The sequence below is a fragment of the Castor canadensis genome, chromosome 6 (assembly GCF_047511655.1).
Source record: "Castor canadensis chromosome 6, mCasCan1.hap1v2, whole genome shotgun sequence".
NCBI classification, from domain to species: Eukaryota; Metazoa; Chordata; class Mammalia; order Rodentia; family Castoridae; genus Castor; species Castor canadensis.
In genome coordinates, this window is record NC_133391.1 from 30347633 (window position 1) to 30367797 (window position 20165).

Below are 20165 nucleotides of genomic sequence, written 5' to 3' on the forward strand. Positions count from 1 at the left end.
TGTTGTTTTTAACCCTAAAGTGCGTGGTCCGCATTTCCTGACATCAGGTTTACTGACATTGAGCCAAATACAATTGACTGATTTAATACCCTATTATTTAATTACCTCTGTTTTTGTTATGAAGTGTCAAATAAATTAGATTACCTACCCTGAAAGATTTCCCTCTACCTAAGGCAGCCTGTAATTCATATTGCAAGCGAAATTGATTTTTGAAGTATCAAAGTATCTAAATTTTCTACTGTGCCCCCCCCCATCTGTACAACACAGAACCCCAAAAGTTCCACTGGGCTTTTTTTGTGAATTCAAAACAAAGAAAGCCACCCCACCTTTTGCATTCCTACTGGCCTTCCTTCAAACTCATGGGCACCTCTACTGATAAGAAACCCTAAGCTCTGATTCTAATTATGAAACCTAGCAAGCAACTCTGATAAAATACTGCCTTTCCCCTACAGAGATCCTGGCTGAAAAACTGTTAAAACAGGAAGTGTGTTCTAACTGCCCACAGAAGAAGAAAACAGGTTCTATGTCCATTGTTCCCCAGTGTCCAGTGCAGGAACATACATTAAAAAGGCCAAGCCAAAACCAAACTTGAGAAGCTTCAGGGTCTCCAAGGACCAGAAAGTTTGCTACTGGAGGGCTGAAGGAACTGGGAATGAATAAAGTGCCCAATAAATACAGGGATGAGGAAGATCAATTTGTGTGTGGTGGGGGGGGGATGCAGAAATGATCGTGGCAAACTTTACAACTTTTTACAAGCAACAAACCATGGCACTAAGGTCTTTATAGCTAGATTTTATAAATACATATGTATACATATGTATGTACACGCGTGCGTGCACACTACTTGAAGCCTGGTGGTGTCTACACTCACAATACTGCAAAGTGTGGCCACAGAGTCCACAGACTGCTGCCTAGACACCCCACTCTGCACTGTCAAACACAGAAGGTCATTTGGCCTGGTCACTTCTTTTCCTCCCTGCATCACAGGAGTTTTCTACTTTGAGATTGCTCAACTTTCATAAGCATTGGAGTAAAAGAACTATTCAGCAACTTTATTCACCTCGGTTTCAAAAAGAATTCATTGTGCAACGCCTAGGAAAAGCTGACACCAGGACTGTCTCTCCCATAGCGCTCGCAATTCCAATGGGGGGGGTGAGTCCTGCGTGATCAAACCCAGGGAGAGTACTTTTAAAAAAGAAGAAAAAAGAAAAAGAAACGATCCGATCCCAGTGGGGGGGCTGGAGAACTTTCTTCTTATAAAGTAGACCACCCCTGGGAACAAAAGTTACATTTCAGGCACATGTTGGGTGTAGAAAGAGCAGGGGGGGGTTTTTGGTTTTTGTTTTTTTTAAGCGCACTAATTACGGGGGTGTTTTTCACGTCGGGAGACGACCCGGGTTCCTCCTCAGGCGACGAAGCCCGGCATTTCATTGTCAAAGGGAAAGGGGGTGGGGTGGGGGGCCGGGGACCCGCCGGGGGGCTTGGCGGGGGCGGGGTGGGGGCGCAGCAAGGTTACGCTACGGAGTACGGCGGCTGCCGCCAGCTGCGCCCCCTTCCCTGGCGCCCCCCAAAAATTCCCAGCGAGCAAAGCCACAGCAACCGGCCCGCTTTGCAGGCTCAGCAGCAGCGCCGGGTCCCCGGGCCCGGAGAGGGAGGGGAGCTGGGCTTTACCTTAATGCTACACAGCGCAGGAGTCTCAGACATGTCTCCCAGCGGCAGGGATCAGGAAGTTCTCAGGGCTTTTCCACTTTGCTTTCCTCGGTCCCCACCCCGGCGGTGCTGGGCGGGTGGCGCGGCGCGGTCATTTAAGAAGTTTCTTGCAGCATCTCCGGCGGCGGTGGCCGCCCGGGGTCTGAGCGCGGCGCGGGCGGGCGGGCGGGCGAGCGGGGCGGGCGGGCGCAAAGCCGGGCGCGCGGCCGGGGCCGTGGGAGCCTCGGGCGAGAGAGCGAGAGAGAGACAGAGAGAGAGAGAGAGAGAGAGAGCGAGCGAGCGAGCGAGCGCGGCGCGGGGTCTGCGGGTCGCGGCGCTGCGACCCGGGCGCAGCCGGCCGGCCTCCCGTCTCTCCTCCCACCCGCGGCGGGCGCGCCCGCCCCCCGCCCTCCCGCCGCGCTCGCTCGCTCGCTCTCTCGAATGTTTTCCTTCCTGGAAGAGAGAAACTGAAAGGCAGAACTGAGAAAGCTCTTTGCTCATTGATCTTGAGAGTTTCAGTGCAGAAACTGACGTGAATTCCCAGCACTCAGCTCTGCCTCTTAAAGGAGCCACCAGGAAATCCGAGCTCGGGTTACGGCCCGGCACCCGGGGAAGGAGAACGGGGGGGGAGGGGCGGCGATCGGAGCGGGGTGCGCCGCACAGCCCCCCTCCAGGGGAACCCTGGCACCCCCAGACCTCCGCCGGCCCAGCGCCGCCACTGCCGGGCTGCGGGAAGACGCACTCCAAAACGTTACATCGTTGCTCCAGAAACCGCAAACCAGGTTTTATTAACCTCCTCCCGAGCTCTGCGGCTCAGACCCGTGGAAACGCACCAGGGCTTTGAAATGTTTTCCCCAGGAGCAGATGCCACCCCGAGAATGGCCTAGGAAGGGGCATTCCGGGAAGGACGCGCAATCCCCAGGAGGAAATAAAACAATAGCCTTTGTTCTGCTTCTCGACCGCGGCCTCTTTAAGAGAATCCACCAGGAAATGGGAGCTCGGGTTACAGACTGCACAAGGGGAAATGTAGGGAGCGAGCGCCCGAGCGCGACGCCCGAGACAAAGCCGGCGCTGCGGCCGCGAGGGGCGGCGGGCGGGGGATTCCCCGGGGAGGTGGGCGCCCCGAAAGGCGCAGGCCATCGCGCGCTCCCCCGACCCGGGCTGCGGGGCGGTTGGTTAGCCAAGGCAGCCCGGTTCCTTTTCCTGCCCCCCACCCCCTCCCCATGTCGAAATCCACTGGCCATTTAAAGGCATAGCGGCCGCTACCAACCGGAATGGGTGACTGGATGCAAAGTTGACAGGACGCGCAGCTGCAGACCGGACCCCAACCCAGAGCCGCTGACCGGGTCTCTGACCGGGGATCCTGCGGGCACCGGTGTGGGAAAAGCAGTTGACAGCAGTCACAGCCCTTTGGGGTGACTTAATAGTCTCTTAAAATGCTCTAGAGTGTCCACCGCAGGGGTCTGAGAGCTTTGTGCTTAAGTTCTGAACACTAACGCAGACATTGGGGTTTAAGGTGTACACTATTATAAATACACGGATGCAACTGTGTGAATGCGCGTGTGGGTACAAATGCACACACGGCCACGTGTTCTCTGCACCCGGCCAGATTTCTGCCCCCCCCCCCCGCCCCCGCCATGGTTCTGTTTTGATTGACTGCTTTTCTGTCACTTTTCATTTCTCTGCATTATGGAATGGGTTCAAACTTTCCCAGAGATACCTTTGTTCACGCGCTCATCAGAACATTGTCAAGTAAAGTTTGCTAGAAGTGGGGCGGGGTGGGGGGGCGAAGGTGTCCACTTGCTGGGGGTGGGAATGGGGTTTTGGCATCGCGTTGTCGTACTCTCCCCAAGGGATCTCGGTCTTGCAACACCAGCTCCTCTGCCCCAACAATCACCACCTAGCCGTCTTTATTTCTCTTAACTGATGTTCGCAGACACTGGTGGCCCATTACTGAGCTAAATTTTTGAAACCCTTAGGTCACTTATCTATCAATTAGTGGTAGAGTGCCTGCCTAGCAAGCGCAAGGCCCTGAGTTCAAATTCCAGTACTGTCAAAAATATGCTAAGCTTCTATGAAAAAAAGGAGGGAGGTGGATAACACCCTTATAATAATATTCTCATAAAACACGAAATGTATACAGCAGGCATTCTGTTATTTATGGAGGAGATACATTCCAAGATGCCTAGTGCATACATGAAAACAGACAGCATGAAACCCCATAAATACTACTTTCTCCTCTGCATGCATACCTTTGACAAAGTGTGATTTGTAAATTGGGACCAGTAAGAAATGAACTGTGATAACTAATAAGAACTCGGCAAGGGTAGGTAATGTTAAAAGCTCCCTAAAACTTACGGATTGTTCATTTCTGAAATGTCAGTTTTCATAATCTAATAAAACTGCTTTTTAATGTGAAAAAAGAGGAAATGTGACCTCGGGTAACCAGAACTGTGAAAAGCAAGTGGGTGTAAAGAAAGGGGAGCATCCTACTAAGTGCTCTGTAGCACTGTGCCGCCGGGTATCTGTGTTTAGTTAGGGTCAGATGCGACTATTACCTCACCTCAGCGCTGAATTTCCTTCCTCCATTCCTCACTCGTCACCTTTGCCATGTCCTGCAGAGAAGGAGCAGTTTGAGCTAGAATGTTTGTGCTTCAGAAGCCAAAGACATGTAGCAACAATGGCTAAACTACTCTTAAAAGACAAGGGATGACAATCTCTGCAAAGGGCCCAAGAATAAATATTTTAGGTTCCGTGGGCCAAGAGGCAAAATTGAGAGCATTACTGCAAGGACTTGTGTGATAAGATGAAAAACAAATTCCCACAATTTTTATTGACAAAATGCACAGCAATGAAAACAGCAATTTTCTTACAGGTCTAATAATGAATTCTTTTATATAGAAAATACTTCATTTGTATGAGGGACAAAGTAAGTGTTCTGTGTCCTCAAAGTTGATCACAAATGTTTGCAAATGCTAACTTTTCTTTTTGTGGTACTGGGTTTTGAACTCAGGTCTTTACACTTGCAAAGCAGGTGCTCTACTGCTTGAGCCACACCTCCAGTCTGTTTTGCTCTGATTATTTTAGAGATGAGGTCTTGAGAACTATTTGCTTGGACTGGTCTCAAACCCAGATCCTTCCGATCTCAGCTTCCCAAATAGCTAGGATTGTGGGTGTGAGCCACCAGTGCCTGCCTGGCTTGCTTTTTATTCATTTATTTATTTATCATAATTTTTTTAATGGCAGTACTGGGGTTTGAGCTCAGGGCCTCATGCTTGCTAGGCAGGCACTCTACCACTTGAGCCATTCTACCAGGCCTTTTTTGTGATGGGTTTTTCAAGATAGGTTCTCTCAAACAATTTGCCAGGGCTGGCTTCAAACCTCCATCCTCCTGATTTCTGCCTCCTGAGTAGCTAGGATTACAGGCATGAGCCACCAACACTGGGCTAGAAGGCACTTCTAAACCTCTGTTAGATTCCACAAATTCTCCTGCCTTTCCCCAAGACTGCCTGTACATCGCCAGTTAGTCAATTCCAGTTAAGGTCGGTGGAAGCCCCTCAGATGCTCAGCCAAACAGATTTTCAATATGGAAATTTTCTTTGCACTTGCTTCGAAACCTAAAAAACGCTCTTGGCACTTTGGTTGAATTCAGAAAAATGTAACTGCCACAAATTTGTATTGGAGCAGAGATCTTGTTTCAGCGTTATTTGTGATTCAAGCAGTCGCAGGTGAGTCAAAATGGTTTCACTACAGTGTAAATTTGGCTCATAAACTGTTTTGCCTTGTGATTTTAGATTAAATTTATGAAGAAACACTATCAGTCAAAAGCAAAAGCTAATTTCTAAAAACATTCAGTGTTCACTAACAATGGATAGATGAGCTCTTTTCATTCATCCAGCCTGTATGTTGACTGATTCTCTGTTCCTTCTCTCCTGACATCTTTTGGGCATGTTCGATACTTTTGCATATTCCATTTCAATTCCTGCACTGTCTCTCTAGCTTTTCTTTATGGTAAACATAATGATTGCTATAGAAATTACAATTTGCATCGTTAATTAGCACCGTATGCCTTCAAATAATACTATTTTGTTATGAATCTATAAGAAAATTACTGCTGAGGAGAAAGAAATCAGGAGGATCATGGCTAGCCTGGGCAAAAAGTTGCTGAGCCCCATCTCAATAAATAAGCCAGGTGTGGTGGGGTGTACTTGTAGTCCCAGCTACTGGGAGGTACAGGTGGGATGATCAAGGTCTGAGGATGGCCCCAAGCAAAAAACTCAAGACCCTATCTGAAAAACAAGTAAAACAAAAATGGGCTGGGGGCCTGGCTCAAGTGGTAGAGCACCCACCTGGCAAGTGTAAGGCCGTGAGTTCAAATACTAAAAAAGCAAAAATTCACAATAGTAGGTTTCCATTTGTCCCTCATCCCATTCTTTTTGATATCCTTGTCTTACAGCTACTTCTACACCTTATAAAATCCACTAACATGTGATATGTTTTGCTATTTAGAAATTTGTTTAGAAATTTGTAAATTTACAAATTTCTACATATATAGAAACTATATATTATATATATATATATAATATATATATAAAATGAATGCATTAAAATATATGTCCCTTTTTAATTTGCCCAGATACTTTCCTTCCTGGTACTTTAAAATTTCTCCTTACAGATTTGGCTTTCCATCTGGTATAGCTTCCTTTTGGCCTCAAAAACTTCTTTCAGCATTTCAGAAGTGAAGGCTCAGTTTTTGTCATCTGAGGATGTCTATCACGCTCATTTCTGAAGGATATTTTCACTAGATATAAAATTTTAGATTGACAGATTTTTTTTCCTTTCAGCATCTTAAACATGTCCTTCCTTTTCTGTCTCCATTATTTTGATAAAGTCATTTCTAGTTCATAGTTTGGCACCACAATGTAGTATTTTTCCTCCTTGTCTGCTTTTGCGATCTGCTCTTTAAATTTGGCTTTTGGAATTCTTCCTTTTTTGTGTGTGGGAGCACTGGGTTTGAATTCAAGGTCTCATACTTGCTAGGCAGCTACTTTACCATTTGAGCCATTCCATCAGCCCTGTTTTGTGAAGGGTTTTTTTGAGACCAGGTCTTGCCAACTATTTGCCCAGGGTGGCCTCAAACTGTAATCCTGATTTCTGCCTTCTGAGTATCGAGGCTTACAGGTGCCCACCTTGGTTTTCGGAATTCTGCCTGTGATGTGATAGGTTTGAATTTCTTTGCCTTTAAGTTGATATTTTTATTAGTCTTTAAAAAATTCTCTTTTATTATGTCTTTGAATATTATTTCTGTCCATTCTCCCTTTCTTTTCCTTTCATTATTCCAGTGATACAAATGTGAGGTAATATTTGTTTTGTGGATCCCAAGCACTCTGTCTTGAGTATCTTTTCTCCTTGTGTTTCAATTTTTCCATTTACCTGTTTTCATGTGTCCCCCCCCCATTTTTTCCAATTTACAGTTAAGCTCATCTATTCTTTACTTCTGGTGCTGTATTTTTATTTCTAGTATTTATTTTCATGTTGACATACATGGCTTCCACCTTTAAGTCCATAGTGTGAGAATTCTAAAACTGGGGCTACTGCTTGGTTAATTCCATTTATGGTTTTCTTTCTTGACCTATGGGTCACAGTTTGTCTATTTTTTTTTTTTTTTTGCAGTACTGCACTTGAACTCAGGGCCTACACCTTGAGCCAATCCACCAGCCCTTTTTTGCAAAGGGTTTTTTCAAGATAGTTTCTCACAAACTATTTGCCTGAGCTGGCTTCAAACCAAGATCCTCCTGATCGCTGCCTCCTGAGTAGCTATGATTATAGGTATGTGCACTGGTGCTAGGCCATATGTTCTTATTTGTGTGTGTTTTATATAGTGCTTTATACAAAAAGGCAAGAGACAACCAACTAAAGATTTTCCTCCCAAAAGAAGCACATTTTCTAAGAGTTGGAGCTGGGTCAACATGACCTGTAGTTGAACTGGATCTGGGTGTTGTTACAGTTTTACTTTGACTCAGTTTACTACTGGCTTCAATTACTTAGAAAGCAAGAGCAGCACTTTTGCACAAACAGAGCTATGTTGGCCTTTCTGCTGGGCTTGGTGTGTCCCTAGCTTCAGGTCTTGGCAGAGGTTGTCTGTCCTGCTCTTGCCCACCATGCTCCCTAGGAAAGATCTGGAGGGCTTGCATTTTTGCAGTCCACACACTGCCATTAAAATTTGTTAAAATGAAGCTGCCTTCTCCTTACCATCACTTGTAATGGGTTCCTTCTCCCTCCACTTCAATGGGTGAGGACCAATGTGGGTCTTTCCTGCCATATGAAGGACTGTCACTCCCTGAGGTTTAGTTCATTTACTGTGCTCTCGTTTCTTTGACGGCTTTTAAAAACACTGTAATTATGTAGATTACGTGGTTTGTTTTGGAGTTAGGAAGTGTGTTATGGTCTTTTGACTTTCCCCATACATGATGATGGGAAGGGGTGAGGAGCAGGGAGGATGGAGTGTTCAGTAGCCCTGTGAGACTTGTGGCTACTGTTCCAGACAGCACAAACATAAAAGAACAGGTGGAGGTGTGTGTTTAACATAAACACTTACAGTCAGGCTGGGCTCCAGGTACCCAGTGGCTCACGCCTGTAATTCTGGCTACTCAGGAGGCAGAGATCAGGAGGATTGAGGTTCACAGCCAGCCAGAGCAAATAGTTTGTGAGACCCTATCTCAAAGAAAACCACCACAAAACAGGATTGGTGGAGTGGCTCAAGTGACAGAGTGCTTGCCTAGTAAGTGTGGGCCCTGAGTTCAAAACCCCATGCTGCCAAAAAAAACCACCACAAACCAGAGTTCAAAAGCATGAGCCAGAATCCAGGAGGATGAAGCAAACCCACGTTGGTCTTGATGACCTGGGTGTCCTGCTCAAGCTGAGGGTCTTTGTCATGGAGCTAAAGGCACACACCTGGCCCAGGAGGGCAGAAACTCAAGGAGGACAGCCAACATAAATGACGACATGTGTGTGAACTTCTAAGCGACTCCATTCTGGGAATGGAGTTCAGCTCAGCCAAATTGTCACATTACAAAGTCACCTCATATACTAATCAGCTTTCTAGCAACCTACTCTTTGGCAGTTATATTTTTAGAAAATTTCAGGATTTCTCTCACATCTTTTTTCCACTCATTCTTCATGCTGTAGTCTTCCACACACCTTTCTTTGGCACGTGGGTCTTCCTCCCAATGCTATGTTATCAGCTTCCAAACGAATGAACTTCAAGTTAGTGTTGGACAAACTGCTTTCTCTCAGCCACATAGGTTGCCCATTTCTGAGTCTTTCTGTGACACTGCAGGTATCCTTCTTCATTCCAGGCATCTTTCTGGAAGCAGTACACTTCCACTTTGGGTGATAGTTGTTTCCATTTTTTCTGCCACCAGACTTCTGTAGTTCATCTAGTATCACTGCAGAACCATTCCTGCTAAAATGTCGCCTCAGTCAGGGCTCTCCAAAAAACAGAAGCAATAAGATATATAGAAAAGGTGTAAGAAGTGATTTCTTGTGGGAATTGGCTTACAGAAGCCAAGATACACCACATGCATCCTGGGAGAGCAGGGAAGCAGTGGTGTAACTCAGTCCATGTCTGAAGGTATGAGAACCAGGTGAGCCACCTGTGTAAGTTTAAGATCCAAAACCTGAGAACCTGCAGCAAAAAGATATGAGGGCAGTAGAAGAAAGATGTTCCAGTTTGGGAAGAAAGAGAAAGAATTTGTCCTTCATCTACTTTTTCTATTCAGATGCTTCACAGACTGGACCATACTTGTTCTCGCTGGTGAGGGGAGAAGCTTTTTAGTCAGTCTATGAATAACTGAATCTTTTTTTGACACATCCTCACAGATACACCCAGAAATAAAGTTTTATCAGCCTTCTGGGCACCTCTAGTCCAGTCATGTTGACACAGAAAATTAACCACCACCGGCCTCTTTGCTACTCCCGTTCTTATCTTTAAGTCATATCTATATTATTCAAAACTCCACATACACACTCAAACTATGAAAGTCTTTGTTTTCTATCAAGTACTACCTGAAAATCATTTCTCTCCTAAGTCCATCTCATGTTTCTATAAATAGCATTCAAAGACAATGCACTTAAATGTTGGAATGGATTCATTATGCAATAACTATTCAGCCACCCACTAATTATAACCTGGGAGCATGCAGAAGATGCTCCCTTCATCCAACCTTTAAGAAATGGATCATCTGCTGGGTGTGGAGGTGAAGCTTGTAATCCCAGCACTTGGGAGGCAGAGGCTGGAGAACAGCAAATTTGAGGCCAGCCTGGGGCTACATAGTGAGTTCAAGGTCAGCCTGAGCTACATATGGAGATCCTGTCTCAAAAAACAAAAAATACAAAACAAAAACAAGAAATACATCATTGACGCAAACATCAGGATCCTTGTAGAGTTCTGTAGTCACCATTCTGTATAGCCATTAATGCTCCATTAAACTGGGCTTCTTCAGTGCCTTGGGGAGGGGGAGGGGGATAGTAGAGTGGCAGGCACCAAGTGACATCACTCAACTACCAGACACAAGGGAGATGTGAGAGTCACAATGGACAATAGTGCTAAAGTGGACGTCACTGGTTTGACGTTTGGGGTTGGCTAATTGATTCTGATATTCTTAGGATTGAAATAAATGAGCAGTCCACTGAAGTCTTGTTTGATTTGGACACACAAAAAAAGCTCTAAGTCTGGAATAGACTTAGATCCCATTAAAGACAGTCCTGAATCCCCAACTTATTCCCAGACTTCATCCAATCCATGGACACAGAGTCCCTTGAATTAAAGGGAGGGGCCTGGCCTCCTGAAGAACAGTGCTGTTATACTGCCAACAATGAAAACTATGAATCTTCCTCTTGCCCTCCTTCATCCAGAACTGTGGCACTTACAGGGGTGATTGTGCATTGTGGGAGGGGAGATGTGGGGGAGGGGTTGCTGCACACTTGTCTCTAACCTGATACTGATTCCTAGGGACTCAAAATGCAGGCCGTGCCCCAGCCTGAAGAAGCCAGAGAATAAGTGACACCAGTGGATACCTGATCCCAATCTGTGATGATTTTCCCGGTTCTGAAAATGAAGAGTTGGAGTATTCACTCAGCAAATGTTACAATCCTCAACTCAATTCCCCAGCTTATGAACTGAGGGCTTTTATGATAGAGAAGTCCCAGAAGAAGTTCTTGTCAAAATAGTAAATCAAAGCACTGTGGAAATATGCAGGGACTGCAGAGAACAGTGGCACCCTACAGTCATAAAGGTAGATGGTAATGACCAAAAAATGCAGTGTGGTTTCCCCGTCCTACCTCAAGGCTTTGTCGACTCTCCAGTCCTCTATCATAGTTGGGCCTAAGAAGACACTGATGGCCTCCACCCCACAAGGTATCATTCAAGTCAGTTACAATGATCATGCCAAGTTGACTGGCCTTGGTGAGCAGAAAGTAATGAATACCTAGAAGAGGATGAGAAATGAGTTTGACAAAAGCTAGGGGACGTCCACCTCAGCCCTGCCTCCTCTGATCTGGGCCATGGTCAAGGTATCTCTTTGAAGGTGAAGAAAAAGGTGTTGCATCCAGCTCCTCCTACCCAAAAGAATGAAGCATGGGACTTCCAAATTGGAGTGGGACCTAGCACGAGAAAACTCTACAACAGGTTGAAACTGCATACCAGTCCCCCAGCCTCTTAAGCCCTTAGACTCATAAGATCTATTGGCATTTGATTTTAATTTTATTAGCATAAGTTAAGTGTACAAAGGGGTTTCATTGTAATATTTACCACATGCAAGTAATGTACTTTGATCAATCCACTGACATTTTAAATGTCTAAGACAAATAAAGATGCTGTTTGGGGCTCTTGGAATTACAGTGCAGACTTTTAGGACACTGGAGCAAAGCCATGCCATCTTCGAAAGACAACCATTCTTCTTAGAATAAATGCCTTCTGCCTTGCTACTGGACCCAAGCAAGAGTGAACACTTGACTACCAAGTTCTAGTGCAACCTGAGCTGCCCTGGTGACCCACTAAGCCATATGGTGGGCATAGCACTCCATTGGAAGTAGGGCACCTGAGACTGTCATTAGCAGTTCCCAATGACATAAATAAGTTGTACAAGTCACTAGTCCAGATTCGTATGGCTCTGATTCCTGTGAAATTGCCTCCTCTCTCTCAAGCCACACTTGTGACTTCATGGGAACTTCTCTATGTCCACTCTACTAAGGAAGAAAACGTTCAGGCCTGATTACAGATGACTTTCAGGCAGACTCACGAGTGGCCTAAGGGGACAATGCTTATGGGGAATACTTCCAGTGGATTGACCTGGATATAAATTTGCTTTTTCTGTCTGTAATGCTTCTGAAAAAACTTCTGTGTACTTACCAAATGCCTTACTCACCTTCCTAGTATGCCACAGTGTGTTGCTTCTGACCAGGGGACTGATTTTCTTCCAAATAAGTTACAACAAGGAGCATGGATTACTCATGGAATTTCCTGGATTTGTCATGTTCCCAGCACTTTGTCCTGAGAGAACAGTGAGATGACCTTCTGGCAACTCTGTTGTGGGGCCACTCTGAGGGATAGAGTGATGTCTTCTAGGATGAGGTTGTGTGCTGGATAAGCACCCACCACAAGCTGCTCTCCTCCTACCCCAGGTTGAAGCATTAAGAGGCAGAAATGGGATTGATGCTTTTTATTACTCACTCTACTAGCAAAACTTGGGTTGCCAGCCTCTCAGGTTTGTGGTCTGTTGTCTCAGAGGTCTTAGTCCTCAAACACCACAGGCCATCCTACTAAAAGATGAGAGTCATCCTGGCCACTTTGAGCTTGTCATGTTCCCGAACTTTTCAGCAAAAAAGTGGCCTACTGTTCTAGCTTGTGTAGTTGGTTCTGATCCTAAAGGGGAAATTGGTTGCCACTAAACCATGGGATCAGAGGCGAGTATCTCAGGGTTTGAACATCTTCTCTGGGGACACCTCTTCATGTGTAACCTAAAGTCACGGGAGCGAAAGTGATTCAGAAATGTAGGTTTGGGCCAACCTCCAGGAAAACTGACATGGAGCTGAGAGCAGCCTATGGAAACCAGCTATGACCATGTGGCCAATGCCAGAAAAGAGGATGGTGGTAATTATGAAAAAATACATTTTGATAGGAATTCATTCATCATTTTTTCCCTCCTATTCCTCTGCTCCCTACCATAACACAGTCACTTTATACATTCATGTTGAAGTCTCAGGATATCAAAGGGGAAGTGAAGCGAGCTGCTAGGTAAACAGGCATCCACCGAGGATGGATCTCATGGGTGGGTCCTTTGGGGAGGAAGGGTCCCTGTCTTTTTAGCTATATGAGAAGCAGTTACATCTTGGTAAGTGGGAGCATTATTGCTAGTATTTTTATTTGAAAACGATTAAAAGAAGATTATTGCTGTCAAACTGAAAAAAAGAGGACCACACTGTTTCGTGGTGCTGCCATACAGAGTTCTTTTTCCCTGTGGTTCTGAATTAGAGTTGGCCAAGAGAGGACCCTGCATGGAATCCTGATGGCAGAGGAAAGGTAGTGGCTCTCAGAAGTTTGCTGCAGTCAGATGTGGTGACATTGATGGACAGACGCAGAGGTGCCTGTAGGATCCAAGCTTGTCCTCGCTCTCCTTCAATTCCAAGTTCAGCCCACAGAGGCAACAGCTTCCCATCAACCTCTCCAACGCCCTCTTCATGGTCTCACGTGGGCCTCTTGAGCTTCCGTGCAAGTTTCTACTGCCCACTTGTGCCAGTGTTCCCATTTGATTGGTGACTGACTGCCCAGTGGGACAGTTCATGTAGGAAAGGTAAGATAAGGGCTTGATATTTTTCCCCTCTTAATTTGAATATGTCCTCTCTCCAAGCCAAACAAATACCTTATCCTGCCAAAGTACCTAAATTCAATGGAGTTAAACACATTTGTTCTGAGCCCTTTCTTGGCAATCTCTCAAATTCTAATATGTAGCTTTGTTGTCATTTACTCTACAGTATTCTTTTTTAAGGCTCTTAATAGTATATGATAACTATACAGGGGCTTTTTTTTTTTTTTCTTGTCAGTACTGGGGTTTGAACTCAGGGCCTCACACTTGCTAAGCAGAAGCTCTACCACTCGAGCCACAGCTCCAGCCCTTTTTTGTGTTGGGTGTTTTCAAGATAGGGTCTCTAGAAGCTGGGGCTAGCTTGGAAACTGTGATCCTCCTGATCTCTGCCTCTCGAGTAGCTGGGATTATAGGTGTGAGCCACTGGTGCTAGTCATACAGGGGCTTTTGTTTTTTCATCCTCTCCATTATTCTCCCTCTTCTCCCACCCCCTTCTTAACATGACTGCAGCAGGTTCAATGTTCCATATTCATTCACATACACTGTACAATATTCTTGTCTCATTATTTCCTTTTACATTTCCAAGGGTATGGCTTTATTTATTTTTTATTGGCTTCATATTTAATTATATTATGCTTCAGAATTTGTGGTTATTTGATACTGATATGTTGAAATTTTCTGGAGTGCCTTATGTTCATGTACAGAAATGAAAAAATCTTTTTCTGTAAAGGGCTAGAAAATTAATATTTTACACTTTTGGAGTCATATTCTCTCTTCACCTTGTGAAATTTTACCTTCTATAACTTGATACTATTTATTAGGTACATATCAGCTTAGAATTTTTATATTTTCTAGGTTGATGAAGCTTTTAAAAATTCTTAGGGCTGGGAGTGTGGCTCAAGTGGTAGAACATCTGCTTAGTGAGCATGGGGCTCTGAGTTCAAACCCCAGTACTGCCAAAAAAACAACAACAACAATAATTAAGTTGTGTGCTGGTTGTTCACGCCTGTAATCCTAACTGCTTGGGAGGCAGAAATCAGGAGGATCATGGTTCAAAGCCAGCCTGGACAAATAGTTTGAGAGACACTCTCTCAAAAATACTCAACACAAAAAAAGGGCTAGCAAGCACGAGGTCCTGAGTTCAAAACCCTAGTACTACCAAAAAAAAAAAACCCACCAAAACTGTTATGAATGTCTCTGTTGTTGTGGCTTGGAAAAGAAGTGTCCCCCAAAAGTTTCATGTGTTGAAAACTTGGTCACTTGCTGGTGGTGCTCTTGAGAGGTGATCAGATCATGAGGGCCTAACTTAATCAATGGATTAATCCAGTGACGATAGGTGAATGGGTTGTTATGATGTAGAACTAGTTGGGAGAAGTAGGTCACTGGGTTGGGGGGTGTCCTTGAAGGGTATTTTGGAATCTTGGTCCTTTCCCATCTCTCTCTCTGCTTCCTGGCCACCATGAGGTGAGCCTCACCATAGGCCTCTTACTCCTCCAGGCCTCTTGCTGCCATGATGGTTCTTGCCGCCATGATGGTTGTCTACTCACAGTAGAGCCAGCCAACCATGAGTGAAATCTCTGAAACCGTGAGCCAAATTACATCGTTCCTGTTGTTGGCTTCAGGCATTTGATCACAATAACAAAAGCTGACTAACATAGCCCTTTATGCTTCATAACTTTTTAGATTTAAACATAAAGACAGATCAGCCCTCTTTTGGGTTTGTTAGCCTGTCATATTCTTTTTGTGGTTTATCTTCAAGCTTTATTTGTTCTAACATTTTAAGTGTGTCTCTTCTGAACAACATGTAACTAGATTTTAAAATCTACCCTGACCTTCTCTGCTTTTGCACTTGCATGTCATCATATGTGTATTATGATTAAGATTTATCTGGACTTATTTAAGCCATTTTATTTCCCTGGCATTTTCCTGTGTTTCTCTTTTTAAGGCAGACAGCAACGATCAGCAAGTACTCCTTGTCTTGCCGCACATGAATGTAGGGAGAGGCAACATGAATGACCTTGGACCATAGGTCAGACAGGAACGAATCTTGCCTCCAGTCCAAAACTGGGAGGGGTGGGTTTGAGTTTTCCACATGTTTCTTTATCCTGTTGCAAGAACCCACAGTGTGCCAGCCTGCCTCACTATGCAGCAAGAGTGAGAAATAAATTCTGATTGTGTTATGCCAGTGAGATGGTAAAGCATAAAGTGGCCTTTGTGACTAACACTTTATACTGAAATCTTTAGTGTGATTACATTTTAAGGCCTCCCCTCCCCCTTTTTAAAAATTTTTATTTATTTGTTTATTTGTTTATTTATTTATTATTTTTATTTTATTCATATGTGCATACAATGTTTGGGTCATTTCTCCTCCCTTCCCCCCCCCTTTTAATGTGGAATGTATTTGGTCTCTTTCTTTTTTTTGCCCAGACTAGCCTCAAACCACAATCCTCCAGATCTCAGCCTCCCAAGTAGCTAGGATTACAGACATGAGCCACCAACACCCTGCTTACTTGGTCTGTTTCTATGTACTGGGTGGTCAGTAAGAGGCAGGGCTGGAGACGGGAAAGAGGGCTGGGAATTTCCAGTATTGCCAATGAGCACAACATGGAATTAAACATTTTGTTTGTTTGTTGGCAGCACTGGGACCTAAACTCAGGGCCTCATGCTTGCTAGGCAGGTACTCTACCACTTGGTCCACTCCACCAGCCCATTTTTGTGATGGGCTTTTTTGAGATAGGGTCTCGTGAACTACTTGCCCAGGCTGGATTCGAACTGTGATCCCCCTGATCTCTGCCTCCTCACCAGCTCTGAGCGAAATGTGTGTTTTACTCAGGATCTTGGTTTTGCTTGCCTTCATAGGTCCTTCAGAGCACCCAGAGCTCCACACTGATAGATATGGGATCCTTTCTACTTTTTCTTATGGGTACACAGATGCTTGTCTTCTTCTGTGTACAACAGGTCCCTAGTCCCCAAGCCCAAATGGCTTGCTCAGGTGTGTTTCTGATTTCAGATATTTTGGACTTAGAGAGGTGATACAGGACACCTCCAAAGCAAACATGGAAGTCGTTCAGCAGTTGAGTGTGTGACTATTGCAGGCAAACAGGATAAATACCCAATAATAAAAGAGTCTCCCGTGGTTCCTACCAGGTCTTGCCACTAAGTTACTTATGGAAAGAACTTATTTTTCATAATTTTCTGGAATTGCAGACAAAGATAATTTCCTGAATTCTTTTTAGAAAGCTACAAACTGATTAACTTATTGATTTGTAAGTTTCATTCTGGTCCTAAGGGCAAATTTTGGTCAGTTAGTGGAAATCCGTGTTTTCCTGGATCTTTACCAGCAATGCATTTCATATTGGGTTGTTTGTTTATGTGGGCACACTGGGATTTGAACTCAGTGCCTCAAGTTTGCTAGGCAAACATTTTACCACTTGAGCCATGCCCCAGCTCACATATTGGTTTTTGTTGGAAATATCAAGTCACCAAATAGAGGTCGTTTCCTCATGACTCCATTCCAGTATCATGTCTACTGATTATAAAATTTAAATTTAAATTTTAAGGCTATTTTATTATGTCAGCATGTTTTTATAGCAGGTCAACTAGAGTAGTAAGGAGGAAGCTAAAATGTACAAAGAATATTTGAAGAGACCAAGTATTTTATGGAATAGAAAGTCATGAGGATGGTCAAGTGTACTATGGACTTAGAATTTTGGGAAAACTTCAGAGCATTCTTGTTGTAGCCTTCTGTAAGAATCCCACCCTAAAGACTTTGTAGGGAAAAATCACCGTTTCCTCCTGTTGTACTTGAACTCACTACTTTTAGGTCAAGCTTCCATGTTGACTAACTAGGAAACCAATAGTTAAGTAATTTTCCTGGTACAGAAAAGAGGTTTATTATTCTTATCATGAATCCATCAAGAACACATACACATACACACACACACACACACACACACACACACCCCTTGTTTTCTCCAGGTTAAATATACTCAATTCTCTCATAATCTACAGAGATGGTGCCGTTCAAATCTGCAATTGTCAGAACTATAATCAAAAGTGGAGATGATGAAGTGATGGCTAGATCACTCTAAGAATTTTCTGAGTTGAGCTTTAAAATAATGAAATACTGGGATAATTAGAGCAAAAAAAAAAGCAATGAATATAATGAGCCTGCAGCATAAGTTAATATCTGCAAGTCCACCTGATAGAAAAAGTAGAATAAGTCAACAGGGGAAGACACAGCTCTTCATTACTAATTGTAACTAATGGAGAAGAAACATTGGGGACAGAAAATTGCCTTTTGACAAATACCACCATGACAATGGTTGCAGAAAAAAACCATCAGTGGACACGAAAATCAGTGGGCGAAAGGTGGTGAGATGGGGTGTTTGCTGAGTCGAGAACCCCCTCAAGATGCTAGCGATTACAAAGTGACATCGAAGAAATCACCTCAGCTGAGTAAGTAGCCATTGCCAGGAGTGAGACCCACGGCAGGTGTTCCCGACATTCACTGAGGACACAGCCTCACTTCTGGGGTTCTCTTGACCTAAATGCATGACCTGAATTTAATCATGAGGTAACATAGATGGAACCCAGACTGAGGGACACCTTACAAAGTAATTGCCAGTACTCATCAAAATTGTCACGGTCATGAAAGCCAAACTGAGGAATTGGCACAGCGAGAGGAGACAAGGGGACATGAAGACTCGATGCACTCAGGGCACTGTGGGCTCCTGGACAAGGAAGGGACCCTGGAGCTGTCTGGAGCACTGAGGGTCTGCACCTCAGCACCAGGATGGCTTTAGACTTGGTTTCCTGGTTTGTTCTGTGCTAAGACTATGTAAGATATCATTTGGTAAAGTGGGGTGGGGGAGGAATAGGACCCCTGCCCTTCATTTGTAATCTTTGGAAGTCTGAAATTATCATTTTTAAAAAAAATTTGGAGCACTTCACAAATTTGTGTGTCATCTTTGCACAGGGGCCTTACTAATCTTCCCTGTATCGTTACAATTTTAGTAAATGTGCTACTGAAATGAGCACTGAAATTATCTTGAACTAAAAAGTTCAGGTGCCCAATGGTAGTCAGGAGGCTGAAGCAAGAGGATTGGGAATTCGAGGCCAGCCTGGGCTTTGTAGTGAGACATGTCTCAAAAAAACCGGGGGTCTGGGGAGCTGTGAGTATAGCTCAGGAGTAGAATGCTTGTCTACCACGTGCAAGGCCCTGGGTTCCATCCCCAGCTCTGCAAATAACAACAATAATAGTAAATGAATTAAAAGCCACATGAATTTGATTAAAAGCCACATATCTTCCTAGGGTGAGAAATATCTTATTTGGGGTGGTAATACACAGAGTGGGGACAATTTGATCTGAAGAAGAATTTCCTATCACAGGATAAAGACATACTTGGCTGGCTGGTAAGTTCCTCCCTGATTCCAAAACTTCACGATTTTTCAAACAGTTGGGTAAAGATGAAACAAAACTTCAAGCTATTTCTAGTTTCCTTCCTTCTCCCTTGGTGAGTCTCACTCAAATCATCCTTCCTAAGAAAAGATCTGAGTTTGTTATACACAGTTTTTAGAAGTGAATGCATTATTTCCTTCTTAGTCAATTTGAATTTAAAAGTCAATTAAAAAAAATTCCCAGCAGAATTGTCAAATATTGATCTGGTGGTTGCCAGACAGAACGTGTGTTTTGTGCTAATCTGTGGTAAGGTACAGGGCTGGAGGTGGGGTTGGGGGGTAGAGCACCCACCTAGCAAGTGCAAGGCCCTGAGTTCAAACCTCAGTATTGCCTTAAAAAAAATTGTAGTAAGGTACATTTCATAAAGGCAAATTGGATTTCAAAGGGCTCTTAAAATGTTTTGAATTGGTTTAGAAATGATAGTTATTACTGTGTGATACGTCCTTGCTTTGTAGTCAGACCTACTGTTTCCAAAAAACAATACAGAGGCATAAAGTTGCCTGGGAAAGTGAGGCGACAGGAGAGGCCGGTACACGTGAATCTCACTGGCCACTGAATAAAGACAAAGCGTGTTTTCTTCTAGGAAGTGCTCTGGATGAGGTATTGGTCAATGGTTCAGTAATGGGAAAAATAATTAAAATAGCACACATATCTGAAATGTGATAGTTACCCTGCTAACATCTAAATGAATATTTTTTTAATATAGGGCCAAAGCCTTTAAAATATGACATCTTATTTTTTGTTTTCAGTGTCGGCCTGCAGATGATACTTTCACCTCTTTCATAAACTAGACCCTTGCTAGAGGTGTAGCTCAAGCAGTAGAGTGCCTGGCTAGAAAGCATGAAGTCCTGAGTTTGAATCCCAGTACTGCCAAGAAAGAAAAAGAAAAAGAACACAAGTGAATAAACTGAACCCTTAGTTCATGATCTATGATTTCTTTTTGATTTCTGTGTGTGTGTGTGTGTGTGTGTGTGTGTGTGGCTACATTGTGCAGGTACCTAAAAGCGAAGGGGAAGAGCCACAGAGGGAATGGTCTAGAAATCAAATGTAAGTCTCTCAAGTTTGCTTTTTTTTTTTTTTGGCAGTACTGGGGTTTGAACTCAGAGCCTCATACTTGCTAAGCAGGTACACTACCACTTGAGCCACACTCC

General features: G+C 44.1%; 1 protein-coding gene and 1 non-coding gene across 5 annotated transcripts in view; both read right to left on the bottom strand.

Annotated features, from left to right (window-relative positions):
- The window catches only part of Etv6 (ETS variant transcription factor 6), a 215532-nt gene extending 213640 nt beyond the window's left edge, over nucleotides 1-1892 (bottom strand). For all 4 annotated transcript variants that reach the window (XM_074076036.1, XM_074076038.1, XM_074076035.1 and 1 more), the window contains exon 1: nucleotides 1672-1892. In XM_074076036.1, the coding sequence (XP_073932137.1) occupies nucleotides 1672-1704 (33 nt within the window). In that variant the 5' untranslated portion in view covers nucleotides 1705-1892. The remainder of the gene's footprint in view (nucleotides 1-1671) is intronic.
- Nucleotides 1893-18486: 16594 nt separating this feature from the next.
- On the bottom strand, nucleotides 18487-18593 carry LOC141424394 (U6 spliceosomal RNA). Its single transcript, XR_012449331.1, has one exon. It is a non-coding gene; the product is annotated as a U6 spliceosomal RNA (small nuclear RNA).
- Between the last annotated feature and the right edge of the window lie 1572 nt (nucleotides 18594-20165).